Below are 19,817 nucleotides of genomic sequence, written 5' to 3' on the forward strand. Positions count from 1 at the left end.
AGAAAAAGCATATACAGTATATATATCATGTATTGCATGTTTGTTTATGAATACAAACTCTTCTGTGTGACTGGTATGCATTTAGAAATTATTAAACAAAATAAATAAATTGGTGTTATTTCTGTGTACAGATTTGGAACCAATTTTTCTAGTATTTCCCAAGTGTCAATGATATATCTCTCCCGCTTACACTCTAGGGAATACAGATTTAAAATTGTTAAGCAGCCTCAATAATTTAGATATTTTAGTGAGTGGATTCTAGTAGTAAAAAATCTTTGCACACTCTCCAAGTCAGCAATTTCTCCAGCTTTGAATGAGGCTGTTAGTGTGCAACAATATTCCACTCTAGAGAGAACTAGTACTGTATCTTAAAAAGTATCAGCATTAGTGCGGCATCTTTTGTTTGAAAGATTCTTGTTATCCAACCTGTCATTTTCTTGATTTTGTGACAGGTACTTTGTTGTGATCTTTAAAAGTAAGGTCTTCCAACATGATTACTCCTAAGTCTTTTACATTGCTTTTTATTCCAGTAGTGTGGTTTGACTGTTTGCTATATGGTTTCTGTTTCGATATTTTTGTTTTCCATAGCACAGTAACTGAAACTTATTATCATTAGACATCGTGTTATTATCTGTGGCCCATTGAAAGACTAAGTGAAGATCCCATTAGGACCCTAGATGAAAGCCAGGCCAAAACTTAAATGTCATCATGAAAAGGTTAATGCATTGATTGATAGTGTTTTGGCACTGTCCAAAAATTTTGTAGCCTAGTTTGATTTTGCTTCAAGTGGGCTGCATGCCTGTCACTGACAGTACTGTACTATGTTCATTTATTTGGGGTTCAGTTGCAGTGTGGACTCGGTTATCAATAATGTCGAGTACACACTACCCAATTACATGATAACCAAGAGAATGTTGAAAGATATAGGAAATACTAGTTACTTAAGCTATTTTGTATGCAACTGGTTGTTGTAGATATATAATTGAGTTTTTATGTAACTGTACCTTGTATAATGTTTAGAATTATAATTCATTGTGTTGGGGAGCAGGCAGCTAGTATATGTGCCTGTATATGCATGTTAGGCTTATATTGAGGCCCCCCCCCCAGGATCGAATTACTGACTCCCCAGGATGCAACCCCACAAAAAGCATACTAACTCCTGGATGCCTATTTACTGCTAGGTGAACAGATGCATTAGGTGATAGGAAATGCACCTGTCCATTTCTGCCCCACACCAGGATTTGAACCCGGAATTCTCAATTGTGAGTCGAGAATGAACTCGACTGTACTTTCAAGTTCCAGTAGATACCATTGGCCTAAATCTCATCATCCTTAGATGATGAGATTTCTCATCATTTCTCATCATCTAAATCTCATCATATTGTTGCTTAAATAAGTTTAAATTTTTTATGTGACTGTTCTTACTTTCTACAGTAACTTTAAACAACACTTGGCCCATGAAGAGTGTTGGTCATAATACCAACTCCCTTGACCATGTGTCGGTGGCGTTGGGTGTACAGGAGAGGGTCCACGCTGTCATTATTGATGCAGGCTCAACTGGCTCACGTGTCCTGGCTTTCACTTTCTTTAAAAGCCTTACAGGTTAGTGTGTTATCTGACAAGCTCATTGATTATCGTTTCTTCAATGTGGAATATTAACTGTTATTTGGTATCCCCCCAAAGAAATACCTTATAATTTTTACAGAATAAATTTGTGCACATTTTTTTATTTGCAAATTTACAGTGCCTTTGTGATGTTTGGAGAATGCTTTGGCATTCAGTATTAGCTAAAACTTTTAAGACTTATGGATAGTGGTGGAAGGAAAGTCTCTGTTGGTATTGGTCCAGGTGACATAAATTTGTTCAGGTTTAGGTAAAATATAAAGTGCTTGTCTAGTAAATACAAAAACAAGGAGATTAGAGTAATATATTTAGAATGCCACCCATTCTTTGTTGCTATCAGTTCCTTGATAATAATTATTTTTTAAAGAATCAGTCTTCTCTATAGTCTCTGATATGTCAAAGTCAAAGTCTTCTTTTACTTTGCCTACATTGCTATACTTAATAATTACTTCCCAAGAAATGTAAGGATATACTTGAACCTTGAAAGGATGATCAACCAATTGAATGCACTGAAAGTCATGAAATTCAACACCATCCACAATTTTAAAGCCAGATATGACAAAGAATTTAAATGTCAGGAAAGTTAATATAAAGTCAACGTGTACAACAAGGGTAATAGGTGGTGCACAACTAGACTTCACTTCTCCCATAATCACTGAAGTGTTATTAGGTAAGCCCTGCTATTACCACCACCACCATCTCCACCTACACCTTTACCACCACCACCACTACCTCTACTTACACTTTTACCACCACCACTACCTCCACTTACACCTTTACCACCACAAAGAGTACTGGGAAGACGGGACACCACGGATGTGGCTCTTATCCAATAACTACATTTAAGTACTGTAATTAATTATAAAATTTACTACCATTACCACAACCACCAAATTACCATGCGCCTAATACAGCCTTAGGTAATCATTCACTCCCCTGGTACTCATTACACCATTTTGTGACCCGAGATATGATGGCTTGGGAATACCTTTCGTGTCTGGCTACAAACATCTACCGGGTAGTTCTTTTTTGCCCAGTACAGTATTTCATTATGCATATAATTGTATTATTTTTTAATTTGATTAGCATTTTCTTTTAATTTTTATTGTTTTATTTTCTACATGTCATTCTTTCTTTTATTTAATACAAGCTGACCAGTGAACACTGGCAAGAAGATCATCTAAGTTTTAAGCAACTGTTACCAATGCCTTTATTGATATCAACATGATCACTGTAGGAACCATGTTAAGATTCCTGTCTGAGTCAACAGCTATGTTTAGTGGACAAATTGTGACAGTCAATTTGTCCTGGCTGAAGTGCACTGGTGTTTTATGAGGTAAGAATTGTGTTCATTAATCTCCAGCTTTATCTGGAGTGTCTTAGACCTTCTTAAGTACATGTCAAGGACCAAGTGATAAGGCTGTGTGATATGGTGAACATTAGAGTAATCAGTCTGGTTATTTTGAGAGATACTACTTGTATTTGTGTAAATAAACTGGCCAGCTCAAGACAGACTTATGTAACCAGCATTACACTCGAGCAGGACAGAATATTTGCTTATTTTTCAGAACTTAATTTTTACTGATACAAATTGTGTTGTATTATTTTTTCTGTACAGGTTGTGTAGAAATCTGATTAAAGTCAAGTGTGAAATAATAGTGGGTGAGCAGAATAATGGAGAGGCCATAAAAGTTTATATATAATACAGTATTCATTTCTCACTCCAATGATGACTTAGATGACATATTTTATCTGGTAAATCAGGTGTTGTGTAGTGCATGGGTCAGCACAGTCGACTTATAACTGAAAGGTTTCATGTTCAATTCTTGTGCAGGATGAGATGTTTGGGCACGATTCCTCACACCGAACAGGAACTAGAACCTGGAAGTTAGGTAACTGTTGTGGGTTGCATTCTGAGGAAAATCAATAGTTAGTCTAATGGAACCTTGATGAACCTAACGGGCTTGCAGACCTTGACAATATGAAACTGGGTACAAATTTTAGTTTATTTTTATTGAATATACAGCTTTCTAATTATAGGAAAGTGTTGTAGTCAGGTAGTTTGATCTATATGTCAATGATAAGATGTTGTGCTCATTCAAATCAAAGAAGTTAAAGCATATGTATGTCAGTCAAGTTAATGGAATCATTGAGTAATTATGATAAGCAAATATTTTATCTTTCATATTTTGTTATCTCTAAATTCTTTAAATTGCTCTCCCTGAATAGGAGTCTAAACAAATGATATTTTGAATGCAGTGAATAATTTGGTTTCTCAATTGTATTTCCTCTTGGTACTCTTTATGAATTGTAGGCCACTTACTTTGGCCTGTAATGTTGGAATTGGATAAATGTGTGTAAAGGTTAATAAGTGGATAGACTATGAAATAACATAATTATGAGATATGAGGGATTAATAATGGGAATAAATGACATGTGATAATGTATGAATGAAAGAAAAAATTTAAGATGTGTGCAAGTTTAGACACAAAATAGGTTGAAGCAGATGAATATGAGCTGAGACCAAAAATGAAGTGGAAGGATTGGTGTGAAAGGATGTGGATAAAGTGTAATGTACCTGTAGCTTAACAAAGATTAAATGACATGGTAGAGATGGAGGGAAATCCAGTTATTGTGTGTACGCTGTACTGTATATGAAAGTACCGGTACTTTTCTGAGCAGTAAACTTAGTTACACTATTAGGCAGGATCCTACTGAACCTCTAGTTTGGATCTCTCATTCAGGGGAGATTGACATTCTGCACCAGTGTAGCTGGAGTATTGTCAAACTGTTCCTGCTGAGTCATTCTAGTTCTAGCCTAAGGAAACACTGGAGGATTTCAATATCTATCACTGAATGCAGCCAGAAATCACATTTATATACAAAATTCATAGCTTTTCTAGCACAACTTGTCATGACAGCTCTGCACCCTTCCCAAATACTGAATAGCCCACTAGGGCACTATCCCCATCTGCCACCAGGTAACAGTACCATCATCAAATTAAGGCTCCCATAACCCAAGTAGTTCCAGTTGATATGTTGTGCATTCACCACAAATGTATTGCAAATGAGGGACAGAACCACGTAAACAGGCTGTTTGTTGTGCCATGTGGATGCAAACAAATCCACTTAAAGAATGCTGAACATGGTATATATCAAACGAAAGGAGGTCTCTTCCAACTCATAGTTTGTTCCATTGAAATGAACCTGGGAGAAGACATCTGCCAGCACATTCAACACCCTACGGATTTGAACTGCTACAGGACTAAATCCTGAGAAGTCAGAAGATAGGCTATGGCTAGAGTTAAGCACAACAATGAGAAAGTCTTGATGGACTTCTGTTGAGGCATAGCATTCAGAAGAGGTATGCATTCCCCTAACATTATGCGATTGCAATGTTCAAGACCATCATCATTGACTAGCATAGTGAAAGCTGAAGACAAAATCCATGCTCTCATTGAATGTGTTAGTGAAAAGCTCAAAGCAAATACCTGGATGCTTTCTAGATTGGTCTCTTAGAGGAAAAGGGAATCTGCCTTGGTGTGCAAAAATGGTAACAATAACTCAGATATTACAAAGGTTAGGAGGATGCAGTTTTGGTTGAGTGCTAAGTAAACCAAAATTGCTTAGCACCTACAATGAACAATCTTAAACTAGAAGACAAGAGTAATGACTGGAATCCCAAGTGAACCTGTTGTGAAGATTAGGCCAAGATTTTGATTTCATGGAGCCTAATCTGTGAAAGAACAATTATTAAGGCAAGTATTATTTGAAAAAGGCTCTTGATTTTTGTATGAATGTTCTTTCTGGCAGCATAGGACTGGATTGAACGCTCTAAGTGCTTATCATCAGTATGATTTAGTAGGAATAGTTTAAATAGTTCTTTGCTGGTCTGGTGCAGAATGTTGATCTGATGTAAATACTCCAGATGTAGACCATAGTTTTAGTATGATCTTGCTTTGTGGAGTAGCCGAGTGGGATACCTCAGAAAACACCGTTAAAGAGGAATCTTTATTTTCAGTCATTATTTTGCTTGGTATTTAGTTAAGTTTCTCAATAAAGCTCATACCAAGCGAATATCCAAAAATAAGAGTGGGTTGAAGAATTATGTTTCTACATGCTTGTTTGCAGTTCTTGCACTTCAATTGATAACACTGTTGAGAAGATGCCTAGCTTAATGAAGGCAAACACCTAATTGGGCACACAATTATGCAATGCATTATAATCTGGAAGAAAATGAGGAATATGAAGCAGTTGAAAAATCTGATTTCAGGAGAGAACATTATGGGGGATGGTGGGAACTTAGAAATTTCTTTAAGGAATTTGACTATAACGACTTGCTGTTAGTCAAGGAAGTAAAAGAGATGTATGTTGAGTTTTTGAAATATATGATAAAGGCACAAACAAATTTATACCAAAGCAGAGCTCTAGAACTAGGAAACAGGATTAGTTCAACAGAAATTGTGGGAGGGTCAGAGACCAAAAGACACAAAAATGGAATCGATATAGGAAGAGGTCAAACCCCCAAACATACCAGTGATACAGAGATGCGAGAAACAATTGTGAGGAGAGAGGTAAAAAGAAATTTTGAGAGAGGGATAGCGGACAAATGTAAAACAGAACCAGGCCTATTCTATAAATTCATCAACAGCAAATTGCAAGTAAAGAATAATATTCAGAGGTTGAAAATGGGAAACAGATTCACGGAAAATGAAAATGAAATGTGTGAAGCATTAAACAAAGCTCCAAAGTGTGTTTGTACAAAATTAAATCTTCAGGGAGCCAGACAAAAGAAGAATTCCAGAGAATAACATAGAGCACATAGAGTTGTCTAGAGATGAAGTGGAAAAAATTATCAAGGAGCTAAGAAAAGAACAAAGCAGTTGGCCCTGATGGAGTTTCACCATGGGTGTTGAGAGCTGAGCTGAATGGTGCTGAGAGAATGCTGAGAGAATGATGCACCTGGGCTCAGCATTCTACTTCAACAAATTTTTCAGGCATCCTTGTGTACAGGAGTTGTAGCTGATGTGTGGAAAAAGGCTAACATAGTTCCAATCTACAAAAGTAGCAGCAGGGAAGTCCCCCCTCAATTATAGACCTGTATCATTGACAAGTGTAAAAGTCAAAATACTGTATTAGAATAAATAATTAAAACTAAATGGGGTAGAACACCTGGTGAAAATTGATATAATAAGACAGACAGACAGTATCGTCTTCAATCTGGAAGATCCTGTGTATTGAATTTACTAAGTTTCTATTATTGAGCCACAGAGATTTTACAGGAAAGAGATGGTTGGGTTGACTGCATCTATCTAGACCTAAAAAATGCATTCAACTGAGTTGCATCATAAGAGGTTGTTCTGGAAACTGGAGCATATTGGAGGAGTGACAGGTAGGCTTCTAACATGGATGAAAATTTTCTGACAGAAAAAATGAGGGCAGTAATCAGAGGCAATGTATTGAACTGGAGAAATGTCATAAGTGGAGTACCACAGGGTTCAGTTCTTGCACTGGTAATGTTCATTGTCTACATAAACGATCTACCAGAAGGAATACAGAATTATATGAACATTGCTGATAATGCTAAGATAATAGGGAAGATAAGAAATTTAGATGATTGTCATGCCCTTCAAGAAGACCTGGACAAAATATGTGTATGGAGCAACACTTGGCAAATGGAATTTAGTAGGATAAATGCCATGCTATGGAATGTGGAATAGGAGAACATAGACCCCACACAACTCATAAATTATGTGGAAAGTTTTTTAGGAATTCGGATAAAGAACGAGATCTGGGGTTGGTTCTAGATAAAAAACTATCACATGAGGACCACATAAAGAACATCGTACGAGGAGCCTATGCTACACTTTCTAATTTCAGAATTGCTTTTAAATACATGGATGGCAAAATACTCAAGAAATTATTCACGACTTTTGATAGACCAAAGCTGGAATGTGCAGCGGTTGTATGGTGCCCATATCATAAGAAGCACATCAACAAATTGGAAAAGGTGCAAAGACATGGTACTAAAGGGCTACGAGAAATGAAGGACAAGAGCTACAAGAAGAGGTTAGAGGCATTAAATATGCCCAAACTAGAAGACAGAAAAGAGGTGATATGATCACTACGTACAAAATAGTAACGGGGAATCGATAAAATTGATAGGGAAGATTTCCCGAGACCTGGAACTTCAAGAACAAGAGGTCATAGATTTAAAGTAACTAAACAAAGCTGCTGAAGAAATATAAAAAAATTCACTTTCATAGAATGGTAGACAGTTGGAACAAGTTAGGTGAGAAGGTGGTGGAGGCCAAAACTGTTAGTAATTTCAAAGCATTATATGACAGAGTGCTGGGAAGATGGGACACCACGAGCATAGCTCTCATCCTATAACTACACTTAGGTAATTACAGAAATACTGTATGTTTATAGCTGAACAGATAGACAAGATCAAGCTATCTTTGGCAAACACTGCATAATTTAACCCTTAAACTGCACAAAACCTCATATGATGTGTGACATTGAACTCAGTTTTCAAAATTTTCTGAAACTCTTTCAAATGTTCTGTGAATAATCTTCTAGGCAAATGCTCCAACTTTGTTTAAATGATACCAGTGTAACTTGAAAAACAAGAATATAGAAAATAATTATAAAATTAAATATTGAAAACTTCTGATTTTGAAATCGGCTGCAAAAATATAAAAATATCACCAACTGTTCATTTGGTGTTTTTATGCTCTCAGAATAGCATATGATCTTCATTTTCATATATTTAGAATATAGGTTTTCAGTATAGTTTACTGTAAAAAAATTTGTCAATATGGCATTTGAAATATGCGCAAATTTAGACAACAAAAATTTATAACTCCAAACATTTAGAGTTTATGAAAAATCAATTCTATAGGGATTGTAGAACAGACCGCTGTGCACACTATACGTAAAAATGGCGAGAATCGGTCGGAAACTAGATTTTTGGATACTGAAGTAAGTTGAAATTCTAGTTTTAGATATACTGTACTGTAATTGAAGTTGAAGTTATCGACAATGAATGAGGCATTTCTAATTCATGAATTTACGTGTATGTTGTAATAAACATTGTTTGGCATTCATACTCAAGTATGTGAAAGTTGTAGGTCAATGTGTGTAGAAATTAAATAAGAAAAAAAATAAGGATAATTATAATAATTATAATGATTTAGGGAATATATTTAGGGTATTCTTTATATAAGTAAAAAAGCCCTGAGCGGGTCCCTAATCTTCAAAACAACCTAAAGAAACAAGGAAAATAGAGTTTAAAATCTGTGAAAAAAATCAGTCAAAAAAAAATCAAAGTCCCAAGTTCTGGGGGTTGTAACCAATTTATTTGTTGACCAATTTAATTCTGTCTTCACATAGTTAGGGATGAGTATGCATTCTCCAGGATGTAAAGGTTAAAACAAATTCAAATAGTAAATAAAGGAGGAAAAACAAAACTAAAATCCTAAACAAAAATTTCCCCTAAAAAAAATATTTTTTGGACATTTTTAAAAGTAACTGATAATAACATTGGGCAATGTATTTATATGATATATAACAAAGTAGATCATAATAACATAGTAACTCATTATTATTTGTGTTATTATGTATTACTCACCAATGCTATAAAGGCACCAGCTGTATAACCACTTTGTGGACATGTCTTACTACTATTCTTCTTCTTTGTGCATTGGACAGGTGCTTGCATCTCTTTATTATTGCATTATCCACCAGTTCCAGTTAATAGGAGCTATTCTCTTTATCAACAAAACTTTCTTTTTTTCTAAATATTTGTCTAAGATCAATTTCTGAAAATATTTTTGATGAAAGTTTCACGAAGCTGAAGCCAATAAGTTGAAGATTTGTTTAACATTTTTAAGTAATTTTTACATAATTCAAATATTTTTTTAATTATACCCCCTTCAATGTCACACATCATATGATGTTTTATGCAGTTTAAGGTTTAATTAAGTTTTGCATGTCATTTCCTTTTGTATAAAGAAATAAGTTGTTTTATGCTTTCTACATGTATAGTATAGGGAAAACAGGATTGTTTTATATGTACTGTATATATATATGAATTAATGAACTTTGTTGTAAAATATTATTTACTCTGTACATTTTTAAAGAATTTTTATTTGCATTTAATAGTAAACTTTATACTCTAATTTTAGCAGTTGAACTTGATAGAAGTTTTAAATTAAGTTTGTTAAACAATTATTATAATTTATAAAATATTAGTTTCCATATTATAACTGCAGTATAATAATCCTAACTATACTGCTATTGTCAGTAAGTACCGGAACATTCATATAAGTGCATATCTTAACATCTTAGCAGGCATCTATTTGGCTTTTCCTCTTAAACCTTTGCTAGTAATAGCAATAAATGTTCAAGTACCTTACCGCCAACATTTCATATCTTTCATGTTGTTTATAGAAGAGTTATTTTGTGAGGTGTGTGGCTTCCTTCATTGTTTCAGGCACTAAAATTACTTGTACACTGTGGCACTGTTTTGTCAAACACCTTAAACAGCTCCTTTATCAGATTCGTTCATTACATGTGCTCTGCATCTCTTAATTCCTTCATCCCTACCAACGTAAATTGTCTTATCATTTATAATTTGTTGAGCCACTGTCCAAAGAAATTTCTGTGGAGAACCCCTTCTGCTTCCCGGAGCTTTACTGGGCTGATGTGTATATATTAGACCGTGACAACAGTCAATCGATAGAGTTCTATGACTACCGGGGACCATGAGCCAGAACCTGGCCCCCTCAGAGAGGCACGAGGAGCAGTGGCCTATAGACACCCCACATGTAATTGGAAGCAGTCCTATGTCTGCCATGTACCAGGTCTGGCACTCAGAAAGGTAGGAATTCCAAAACAAACTACAGTTGGTTAAAAATTGCAAACCGAAAGCTGAACTATCTAGCAGAACTCCCCAATCGAAAACAAGCTAACAAGCATGATGTCATCACAGGCCCAGTGCCACTACCTGTGGCTGTGGCACAGGGGCCATTAGGGGGGGCTGGTGGCTGTGTGGATAGCACGCTGGACGCGTAATCCTGTGGCCCGGGTTCGATTCCCGGTGCCGGCATTGACTGCTTTTAACTACATGGGGGGTGTCTATAGGTCATTGCTCCTCGTGCCTCTCTGAGGTGGCCAGGTTCTGGCTCGTAATCCCCGGTAGGCATAGAACTCTATCGATTGACTGTTGCCATGGTCTAATATATACGCATCAGCACAGTATTGCTCTGGGGAGCCTCCAGGTCTTGCCCGGTTAATGGCATTTCATTACATTCAACTCTGTTTTTTTTTGCCCTTCTGAACGCACTTCTTGGCCTACTATGCAAGGCCCGATTTGCCTAATAGGCCGAGTGATTTTCTTTATTTTCAATATATTGTTTCCTATTGGTTTATTTTAAATATTATTATTATATTATATTAAGAAAATAAATTATTGATTTAGTTATGTTAGTTTAGGTTAGGATAGGTTAGGTGAGGTAGGGTTGGTTTAGTTCGGTCATATATCTACATTAGTTTTAACTCAAATTTAAACAAAATTAGCTCATACATAATGAAATGAATAGCTTTATAATTTCATGAGAAAAAAAAATGAAAAAATATTTAAATTCTGGAAAACTTGGCTTATTAGGCAAATTGGGCCTTGCATAGTAGGCCAAGAACTGCATTCTGGCTACTAGGTACAACACACATTTATCCATATTGTATATATACATATGCATATGTATTTGCAATTTTTTATTTATTGAAACTTTTTTGTTTTTTTATAGTGTATGTGACTCACTATTGAGTCAGATTACTTATGTTGATATTAAGTAGAATAATTTTTTATAAAGTACAAGTTTACATGAGTACTTGATATTTCTAAAGTGTAGTTGAATGAGGTAGGTTCTTTAGTATATGGCAGGTGCTGTATAAATGGGTGTGATGTTGTTAACAGGTGGAGTGTGTGAGAAGACAACAGTGGCCAAAGGACCACTTAGCTTCATCGAAAATAACTCTTCCTGTGGTAAACATGTCTCTTATTACCCTGTTTTCATCCTTCCTGTGATGGGCATGCTGAGCTTTGCTGGTCTGTAGCTACAGTATGATGGTGTCATGGGTGTTGTTTGTCCACATTTTGTAGTTTTTGCTTCTTGCTAGCTTGTGTAAATCTTGTCATTTGATTACATGACTGCATGGATCTAGCACATCTTAAATAATATAACACATTTTGCTAATTTATTGTAACTATTAACTGGAGGCTCTGAAGTAGACTATTATCATGCCTTGAATACAACTAATAAATTGTCGTATATTTTAATTTGCTAATGTGAGCATAATTGCAAATTGCTGTTTGACTAGTTCTGAAAGGGTTACAAATATTTTGAGATGTAAGAAGAGCTACAAATGCAGAATCACACATGCAAGTTGTAAATAAATTATGAATGTTTTCTTAACAGTATTGCGCCCTGTGCGTGTGTTCCGCACATATGCACGTAGTAGCCCTGGCAGTGCGGGCGAGCGCTCGGCGGCACTAAATGTGTATTCTGTACTTGTTTCAGATTTCACACCTTAATTCTCGTGCTACATCGCTCGTTTTGGTATCATTGTGTTCACTATAGAACTCCCTACAAATGTAAATGCATATAAGGTCCAACAGCCAAGCTTGACTCCCCGTAGCAATGCCTAAAGTCGGCAAAAGTTACCCGTGAGCGCACAAAATCAGTAAAATGTGTATACTCGTTTAAGTTTTCTCATCTTAATTCTTGTGCTACGTCGTTTGTTTTAGTATCATTGTGTTCGCAATTAAATTCCCTGCAGGTGTATATGCATATATTGTCCAAAAGCCTAGCGTGACTCCCCTTAGCAAAGCCTAAATTTACCCGTTAACGAGAACCAATTATCACACCCGCAACCTAATGTGTATACTCGTTCAGTTTGATAACATCAGTTTTCGTGTTACTTCGCTTGTTTTGGTATCAAAGTGTTCGCAATATAAAGGTGCAAATTTTAAAACTAGTCCCATAATAATAGGACAATAACTGGAATTTTAACAAATATTTTAATTTTGGATGCTCCTCATCACAAAATTATTTATATCTTTCCAGTGTTCTGACAAATTTTTGTGTTACATCCTTATTTTGGTATCAAATTGTTCGCAATGTAAAGGCGCGCATTTTAAAACTAGTCCCATAATAATAGCACAATAAATAGAATTTTAACAAATCTTTTAAAATTTTGACCAAAAACGAATTTATAATCTTTCAGGTGTTCTGACATCACGTTTCGTGTTACATCTTTCATTTTGGGATCAAATTGTGTGCACTCTAAAGGCTCTTATTTTGAAACTATCCCGAAGTCGATCGGATAAAAAATGAATTTTATACAAATATTTTTATATTAGACGCGAGCACAGTCCAAGGCTAGGACTCGAGAGAAATAAAAAGTGGACGCGAGCGGTGTCCAAAGCTAGCGATAGTGTTAAGACGTAGTACTATTGCTGTAGGTGTTACTTCATTTACCAAGGCCTAGGAAGCATACTACGGTAGGAAAAATCCTTTCGATTGTAAGTTTTACAGATGAAACCAGGAAACTTAACTTCATTCTAATGGCATTATAAAGCAAATATATACTGTAGTTATGTAAAATTTGGGAAATAAAAATGGCAGAAGTCAGGCGTTGTCTTGGAGAGTTTCGTGTAGCAAGAATAATTATAGAGAATTTTGATGCACAACATGTGGGATCAAGTTATAATTTTTGTTGCTCATACAGGTGCGCGTGTGAGTTCACACAGGTGTGCATGTGTGTTTACACAGGTGCACATGTGGCTTCACACAGGTGCGTGTGTGTGTTCACACAGGTGCGTGTGTGTGTTCACACAGGTGCGTGTGTGTGTTCACACAGGTGTGCACGTGTGTTCGCACAGGTGTGCACGTGTGTTCGCACAGGTGTGCACGTGTGTTTGCACAGGTGTGCACGTGTTCACACAGTTGTGCATGTGTGTTCACACAGGTGCACATGTGCACATGTTCACACAGGCATCACACACGCACCTGTAATTACCACTTAGGTAATTACAGGTGCGTGTGTGTGTGCACTCACATATATGTGCCACACTGGCATGTTTGCTTCTACAAGCATGTGTACATTTTACACACACTCCAAAACATTTGCAAGGATTCTTACACATTAACTTAAAGACAGATTTACTTATATTTGACTTGTAATTCAGAACAAGTACTTTTTCTGTTTTGTACATGTACATATATTGAGCATTGTTAATATTCCACTGACTAATGTTATGAATGCCATCACAGTCTGCTTTATACCTGACAATATCTTCAGCAGAGATTTGTTGTATTAACTGTCTACATAAAACACCCATAAAATGTATCCTCTAACCCCACAGCTGAAGAAATCAGTATGTTCTTTGTTCTTAACACTTGCCACTAGATTGCCACTACTGATTGCCCTTCATCTTGCAAATTTGGTGACACTGTACATGCATTCTTGCCTTAACTGGTACTTTGGTTGATGACTGTGATTCAACATTTTTTAATTGATGAATGGTATTTTGTATCGTACTTATTCTTTGCCACATATCTGGATGATATATTTTATATTTGTTCTTTCTTTCCTGGTAAGTACTGAACATTTAAATACAGTACAGTATGTAATCAATCTTTATATAGTACATAGATATTTAAGTATGTATGAGTGTGTGTGTGTGTGCATGTGCTTCTTCAAAATCTATTGTAATTACATAGATGTTGAAGTACTAGAGAAACGGTTGGAACAAGTTAATTGAGAAGGTGGTAGAGACCAAAACTGTCAATAGTTTCAAAGTATTATATGACAAAGAGTACTGGGAAGACCGGACATCACGAGCGTAACTCTCATAATGTAACTACACTTAGATAATTACACAGAGTACAGTATATATCTGCAAAATGGTTAGACAAAATAACCAGGTAGAGCAACACATAGCATATAGAATTCAGTGTGGATAAATTAATATAATGGAGTGTGGATTTAATGACATGAGGCCACATTCAACCTTCAAGGAAAGAGATTTAGGGATAGTATGAATGACCAAATAAAAGGGCATAGTAAGAGGAGCCTACACTACTCTGGCCAATTTCAAAATTGTTCTAAATTCATGTATGTAGAAATGCTACCATTTTTGTGGGGGAGCCCCTCCAGCTCCCTGGAGCTATCGGGCTAATATGCAATTCATTAGACAGGGCATTAGTCAAAGGAGTTCAGCCTACTAGGGAGAACATGCCCCCCTCAGAGAGGCACAGGGAGCAATGGCCCTGGAAAATCCCCGTGGTAGGGTGTTTTCCTTATCTGCCATCGACCAGGGTTAGGCACCCAGAAAGGTAGGCAAAACAAAACAGACCCCACATGGCAAAAAAATTGTACCCAAAAACCGAACAGAGTTAGAACTCCCTCAATTCCCAAGGAAACAAGGAAATAAGCAAACATCACACCAAGCCACAATGCCCATCTTCCACGCCGCTCTTTCACACAACCCCCCCCCCCCCTCTCACCAAGGGAAGTGGGAGGGGGTAGCCCCGAACCCACCGTGCCAGCTATCCAATTTCAGTTCCTTGGCTAATGCAATCCGGGGAGGGTGTCCTCTGCTGTTCGTGGTGTGGTGGCCAGGTGTACCTGAAGTGTACCGGAGCTGCATGCATTTAGGGCAGCCAACCCTAAGTGCCTTGTGATAACCCTGTAACCCTTGCGTGTCAGGGTTATCTTTCCTGGTGTGTTCGGGATGCCATTTCTGTAGGGATTTTGTTGCTTGGCATCTAATCCAGTTGGGGTTTCGTGGCCCTTGTTTGGCCTTGGGAGTGGTTTTGTTGCTGGTTGAGGTGCTGTGCAGCCAGCTTACCTATGCAGCGGCGAGTTCCTGTTTCCTATAGGGACGTTGTACTTTTGGTGGGTTTTCTTTTGCTTTTTGTTTTGTTTGCCTAGTGAGGGTTTGCCCAGTGTGGCTATTGGACTACTTATAATATTTTGGTGGCCCTTTACTAGGCCCCCATGATTGTACATGTACATGTACATGTACATGGTTTCAGTGTTTTGATCTCCACCTTGTTAGCTTTGGGTCTAACCGGTTAGCAACACCTTGCCCGGGCTTCCTGTAGCAGTCCTGGAAAACCCTGTTTGGGGCTCGGTGGACCTATGGATGCGTCTTTGGAGTTCCAGCTCGCCTCGTGCGAGTTTGAAGGTCGCTGTCTGTGCCCTTGTCTCAGGGTGACAGTCAGAGCTTTTGTCTCCATCATGCTGCCTGTTGGGTCACCGATACCTTTGACCTGGAGTCTTGTAAGTCGTGTTCCTTGCTTATTCCTCAATTTACCCATTCTGATGACATTGATATTAGGGTACAGGCGGCATCCGCATTGCATGCTAGGTTCCAGTTGCTGCAAAGCGCTAGGTTGGTTGCCCACTCGAATGCCCTGTTTTGGTTATAGGGACCCGGAGTTGGGGGTGTTAGTCGCTTCGACTTTGGTACAGTCTGCACTCCCTGGTCCTTCGCCTGTTGTTTGCCCTGCTCTCCCCCTTCCCCCCCCCACCCCTGCTTCCAGCTCCAAAAAGTCTGAGGGTTTTGGGGTTTAGTTGGTAATGAGATGCTGGCAGCTTCAGGGTCTGCCCCGTTTGGGTTGAGGACAGAGGCATTCGAGCTGGTTCCTCCTGCCGAGGCTTCTGGGTTCCACCAGCAGGCCCCCCTTCTTTTCTGCCTTTCCTTTGAACTTTGCTTTTTCTTCAGAGGTAGAGGTTATGGAGGACTGCTCTGTCTGGGTCCCAACTTGGGGGATCAGCTGAGTGGACAGCGCTTCGGATTCGTAGTCCTGAGGTTCCAGGTTAGATCCACAGTGGCGGCAGAGACAATTGGGCAACAAAATTATTTCACCCTGATGCCCCTGTTCACCTAGCAGTAAATAGGCACCTGGGAGTTAGCAGCTGCTATGGGCTGCTTCCTGGAGGTGTAACAGAAAGGAGGCCTGGTTGAGGACCGGGCCGCGGGGACGCTAAGCCCTGAAATCATCTCGAGATAACCTCTAGAAAAGATCAAAGAGGCCCCCTTTGACCCCGTTTGGGTGTTAGTGCCCTCTTTGCGAGGCTTGTTGTTGCAGGGGGAGGGCTTTTCTTACTCTCCTTTCCTGTATGAGTATGATTTGGAGTCGACTCCTCCCTGGGTTTGGTACGGGTGCCCTTAAGTTCCTCAGTTCCTTCCTTCCGGTTGCCCTTAAGTTCCTCAGCACCTTTCTTCCGGAGGTTTTTTGCTTCTCGGATTTTGCCTAGGGAGGTTCGGGTGGCGCTTGCTGCATACCTTCTGCGAGACCTGGATCCTGCCACTGTCGTGGATCTGTCCTCGTTTGAGTTCGGTGGTTCTTCCCCGTATTGGGTGCATTTGTAGGTTCTGAAGTCTTCCTGGCTGGAAGACTGTCTATTCTTTTCATTTGGGTTGTGGTATGGGTTCTGTCGAACCTGCACGCTTGAATGGCGAGAAACTTCTACCGTTCTGCAGGTTTACCTGAGGGGGCAATCTTGAGCACCTTAATGTGTGCTTGTTCGCCCATGTGCCTCCTCGGGATGTTGCCCTTGTGCTGCTGCACATCCGGGTTCCCACCCTTGCGCGCCCTTGGGGCATTTGGCTTCAGTCTTGCGTTTCTTTTCCCTTTCTCAAGCTATCCATGGACAGGCTTGAGGAGGATGCAGGTTGTTGGGTGCTGGGCCTTCGTCTGCGGCGCTGGCCTCGGCGACTATGGTGTCGGCCGCACTGTTAAAGTGGTTTGCACCCATTCCCAAGGGAGGCGGTGTCTCTGTTCTTTGCTTCTCACTGACAAGCTGTGCTCGCTCTCTTTGGAATCTGTTTGGGCCCTGGCACTTAGGTTTTTATCGTCTTTTTATCTGTTGCTGTTTGCGGAGACTGCTCTCTTGCAGTTTCTGCAGGCAGCTTCGTCTAGTTAATGTCCTATGTCGGACTTGTTGGTTCTCCGGGGTGGCTGTTCTCGGCTTTCTCGGAAGGGTCGTGCCAGGGCGAGGTGAGCCATTGGTGGCAGTTTCTGAGTCGGCGCTTCCTTCGGAGCCAGCGTCGTTTAATCGCCACAGTGATCGTTCTGCTTATCGGCCGGCTTTTCCTAAGGGGCATCGGCCCTTTCGTGGGTCGCCCTGTTGATGGGGTGGTGGTGGGAGGCTTGCTCTGTTTGCTCGCACCTGTTCCTGGGATTCATGGGCCTTTCGGGTTGTTTCTTCTGGTCTGTGGTGGCTTTGGGCAGCTCCTCCTCCTTTGGGGGGTTTGGGGCTGATGAGGCAGGCTTATTTCACTGCATTCCATCGGGTCATCCTGGAGTGAGTGCGCTTAGGCGTGGTCGAAATGACCCCGTCCCTCAGGTGGGTTTCCCGCCTGTTTCCAGTGCTGAAAGGGGACCGTGTGGATATATGGTTCATTCTGGACTTGTTCCGTCAAAACCCCTGCATTCCTTGCCCCTTTTTTCGGATGACCACTCTGTCTCAGGTCTGGCTTCTGTCGGAGACAGACCGTACCTCCAGCTTGCGTTCGGGGTGGATGTCACTTCTGTCCTGTTTCATAAACTTTCTTGTGCTTTGTTTCACCTCCAGCCTGCTCATGCGCCACCTGAGTGAGCTGTCCTGGTCCTTGGACAGGATGCTCGCCTGTCTCTTTTTGGTTCATCGTGGCCCCTTTGGTTCAAGGTTGTTTTCCAAAGCTCTCTTTCTGTTAGCATTGGTCTCTGGGGGTCGGGTTGGTGAGCTTCGTACTCTTCTCCGGCGCAGGGAGTTTCTGCTCTTTCGGTCCTGGTAACCAGTTTCTACAGTTGCAGCCTTTTCCTTCTTTTCTGGCGAAGAACAAGATGGCTGCTTTCCGGAGGGGTTATTGGGTCATTGATGCTTGATGTGTCAGGCCGGGGGTGCATCATGTGTTGTGTCCAGTTGCAGCTCTTCACTGTTACCTGCGATCCTTGGCTTCTGTGGCCAGGGATGTGATTTGGGTTGATCCGGTTTCCCTCGTTCTCTGTTCCAGGGCTCGGATCTCCCAGGTCGTCCGCAGGGTTATTAAGTCTAGCCAGCCTGCAGTCTATCCTCGTGCCAATGACGTTCGAAAGTTTGTTGCTTTGGCTGCTGTCTTCGTCAACATGTCTTGGGCTGGTATTCGGGCGCGGGGGATTTTGGTGGTCGAACAGGGTTCTGGTCACCCATTATTTGGTCAACATTCCTGGTCCTGGGCGTTTGTGTGTGGCTTTGGGTTTCAGGTTGCACCCAGTTGTCTCAACTTTGAGTTGACGGTTGCGTGGCGGCCGCCTCCCGGGTAAGTTGTAAGCTTTCCTTATCTTTGATTATGTAGCTCCAGGGAGCCGGAGCTAAACTCCTCATGAAAAACCAGCATTGAATGTAATGAAATACCATTTTCTGGATGAGCCCCGGAGGCTCCCTGGGATCCTCCCTCTCTTCGGTCGGTGGTTTTCGCGTTATTTTTTCATGCTTAGCCTCCGAGCTGAGGTTGGGTAGCTGGCACAATGGGTCCAGGGCTTCCCCTCTTCCCAGGGTGGGGGGGTGGGGGGTTGTGTGGAAGAGCGATATGATGGTGTGGTACGACATTTGCTTGTTTCCTTGGGAATTGAGGGAGTTCTGCCTCTGTTCTGTTTTGGGTTGCAATTTTCTTAACATGTTAGGTCTGTTTTGTTATGCCTAACTTTCTGGGTGCCTAACCCTGGTCGATCGCTGATAAGGAAACCCCCCAACCATGGGGGGGGGGGGAGGAGGATTCCAAGACCAGATACTGGCTTGTGGTCCCAGGCAGACTGATCACCTTCGACTAATGCCCTGGTCTAATGAATTGCATAATAGCTTCAGAGAGCCTCCGGGGCTCACCCAGAAAGTGCTGTTTCATTACATTCAATGCTTTTTTTTTTTTTTATAAAATATTGGACATTTAAATTAGAATACTGTATACAGTAGCTTTGTGGCGCCTAATTTTTAAAAGATCAAGAATTTACAAATTTTATAAGAAGGCCTTCCTGAAACCCACAACTTAGGATTCAAGCTATGCAAATAAAGGTGATGAAAAAGTGTAGAAAAATTTTGTTTTGAAAGCAGAATAGTAGGTGAATGGAAAAAATTTAAATGAAGATCGTTGATACCAA

General features: G+C 39.9%; 1 protein-coding gene across 1 annotated transcript in view; it reads left to right on the top strand.

Moving 5' to 3' along the window:
- Positions 1–19,817, top strand: part of LOC123767745 (ectonucleoside triphosphate diphosphohydrolase 5) — a 69,091-nt gene that overhangs the window by 13,209 nt on the left and 36,065 nt on the right. The window contains 2 exon segments of the mRNA XM_069310382.1: positions 1,435–1,602; positions 11,603–11,671. Coding sequence (XP_069166483.1) covers positions 1,435–1,602; positions 11,603–11,671 — 237 coding nt within the window.

Source organism: Procambarus clarkii, chromosome 67 (genome assembly GCF_040958095.1).
Source record: "Procambarus clarkii isolate CNS0578487 chromosome 67, FALCON_Pclarkii_2.0, whole genome shotgun sequence".
Lineage (NCBI taxonomy): Eukaryota > Metazoa > Arthropoda > Malacostraca > Decapoda > Cambaridae > Procambarus > Procambarus clarkii.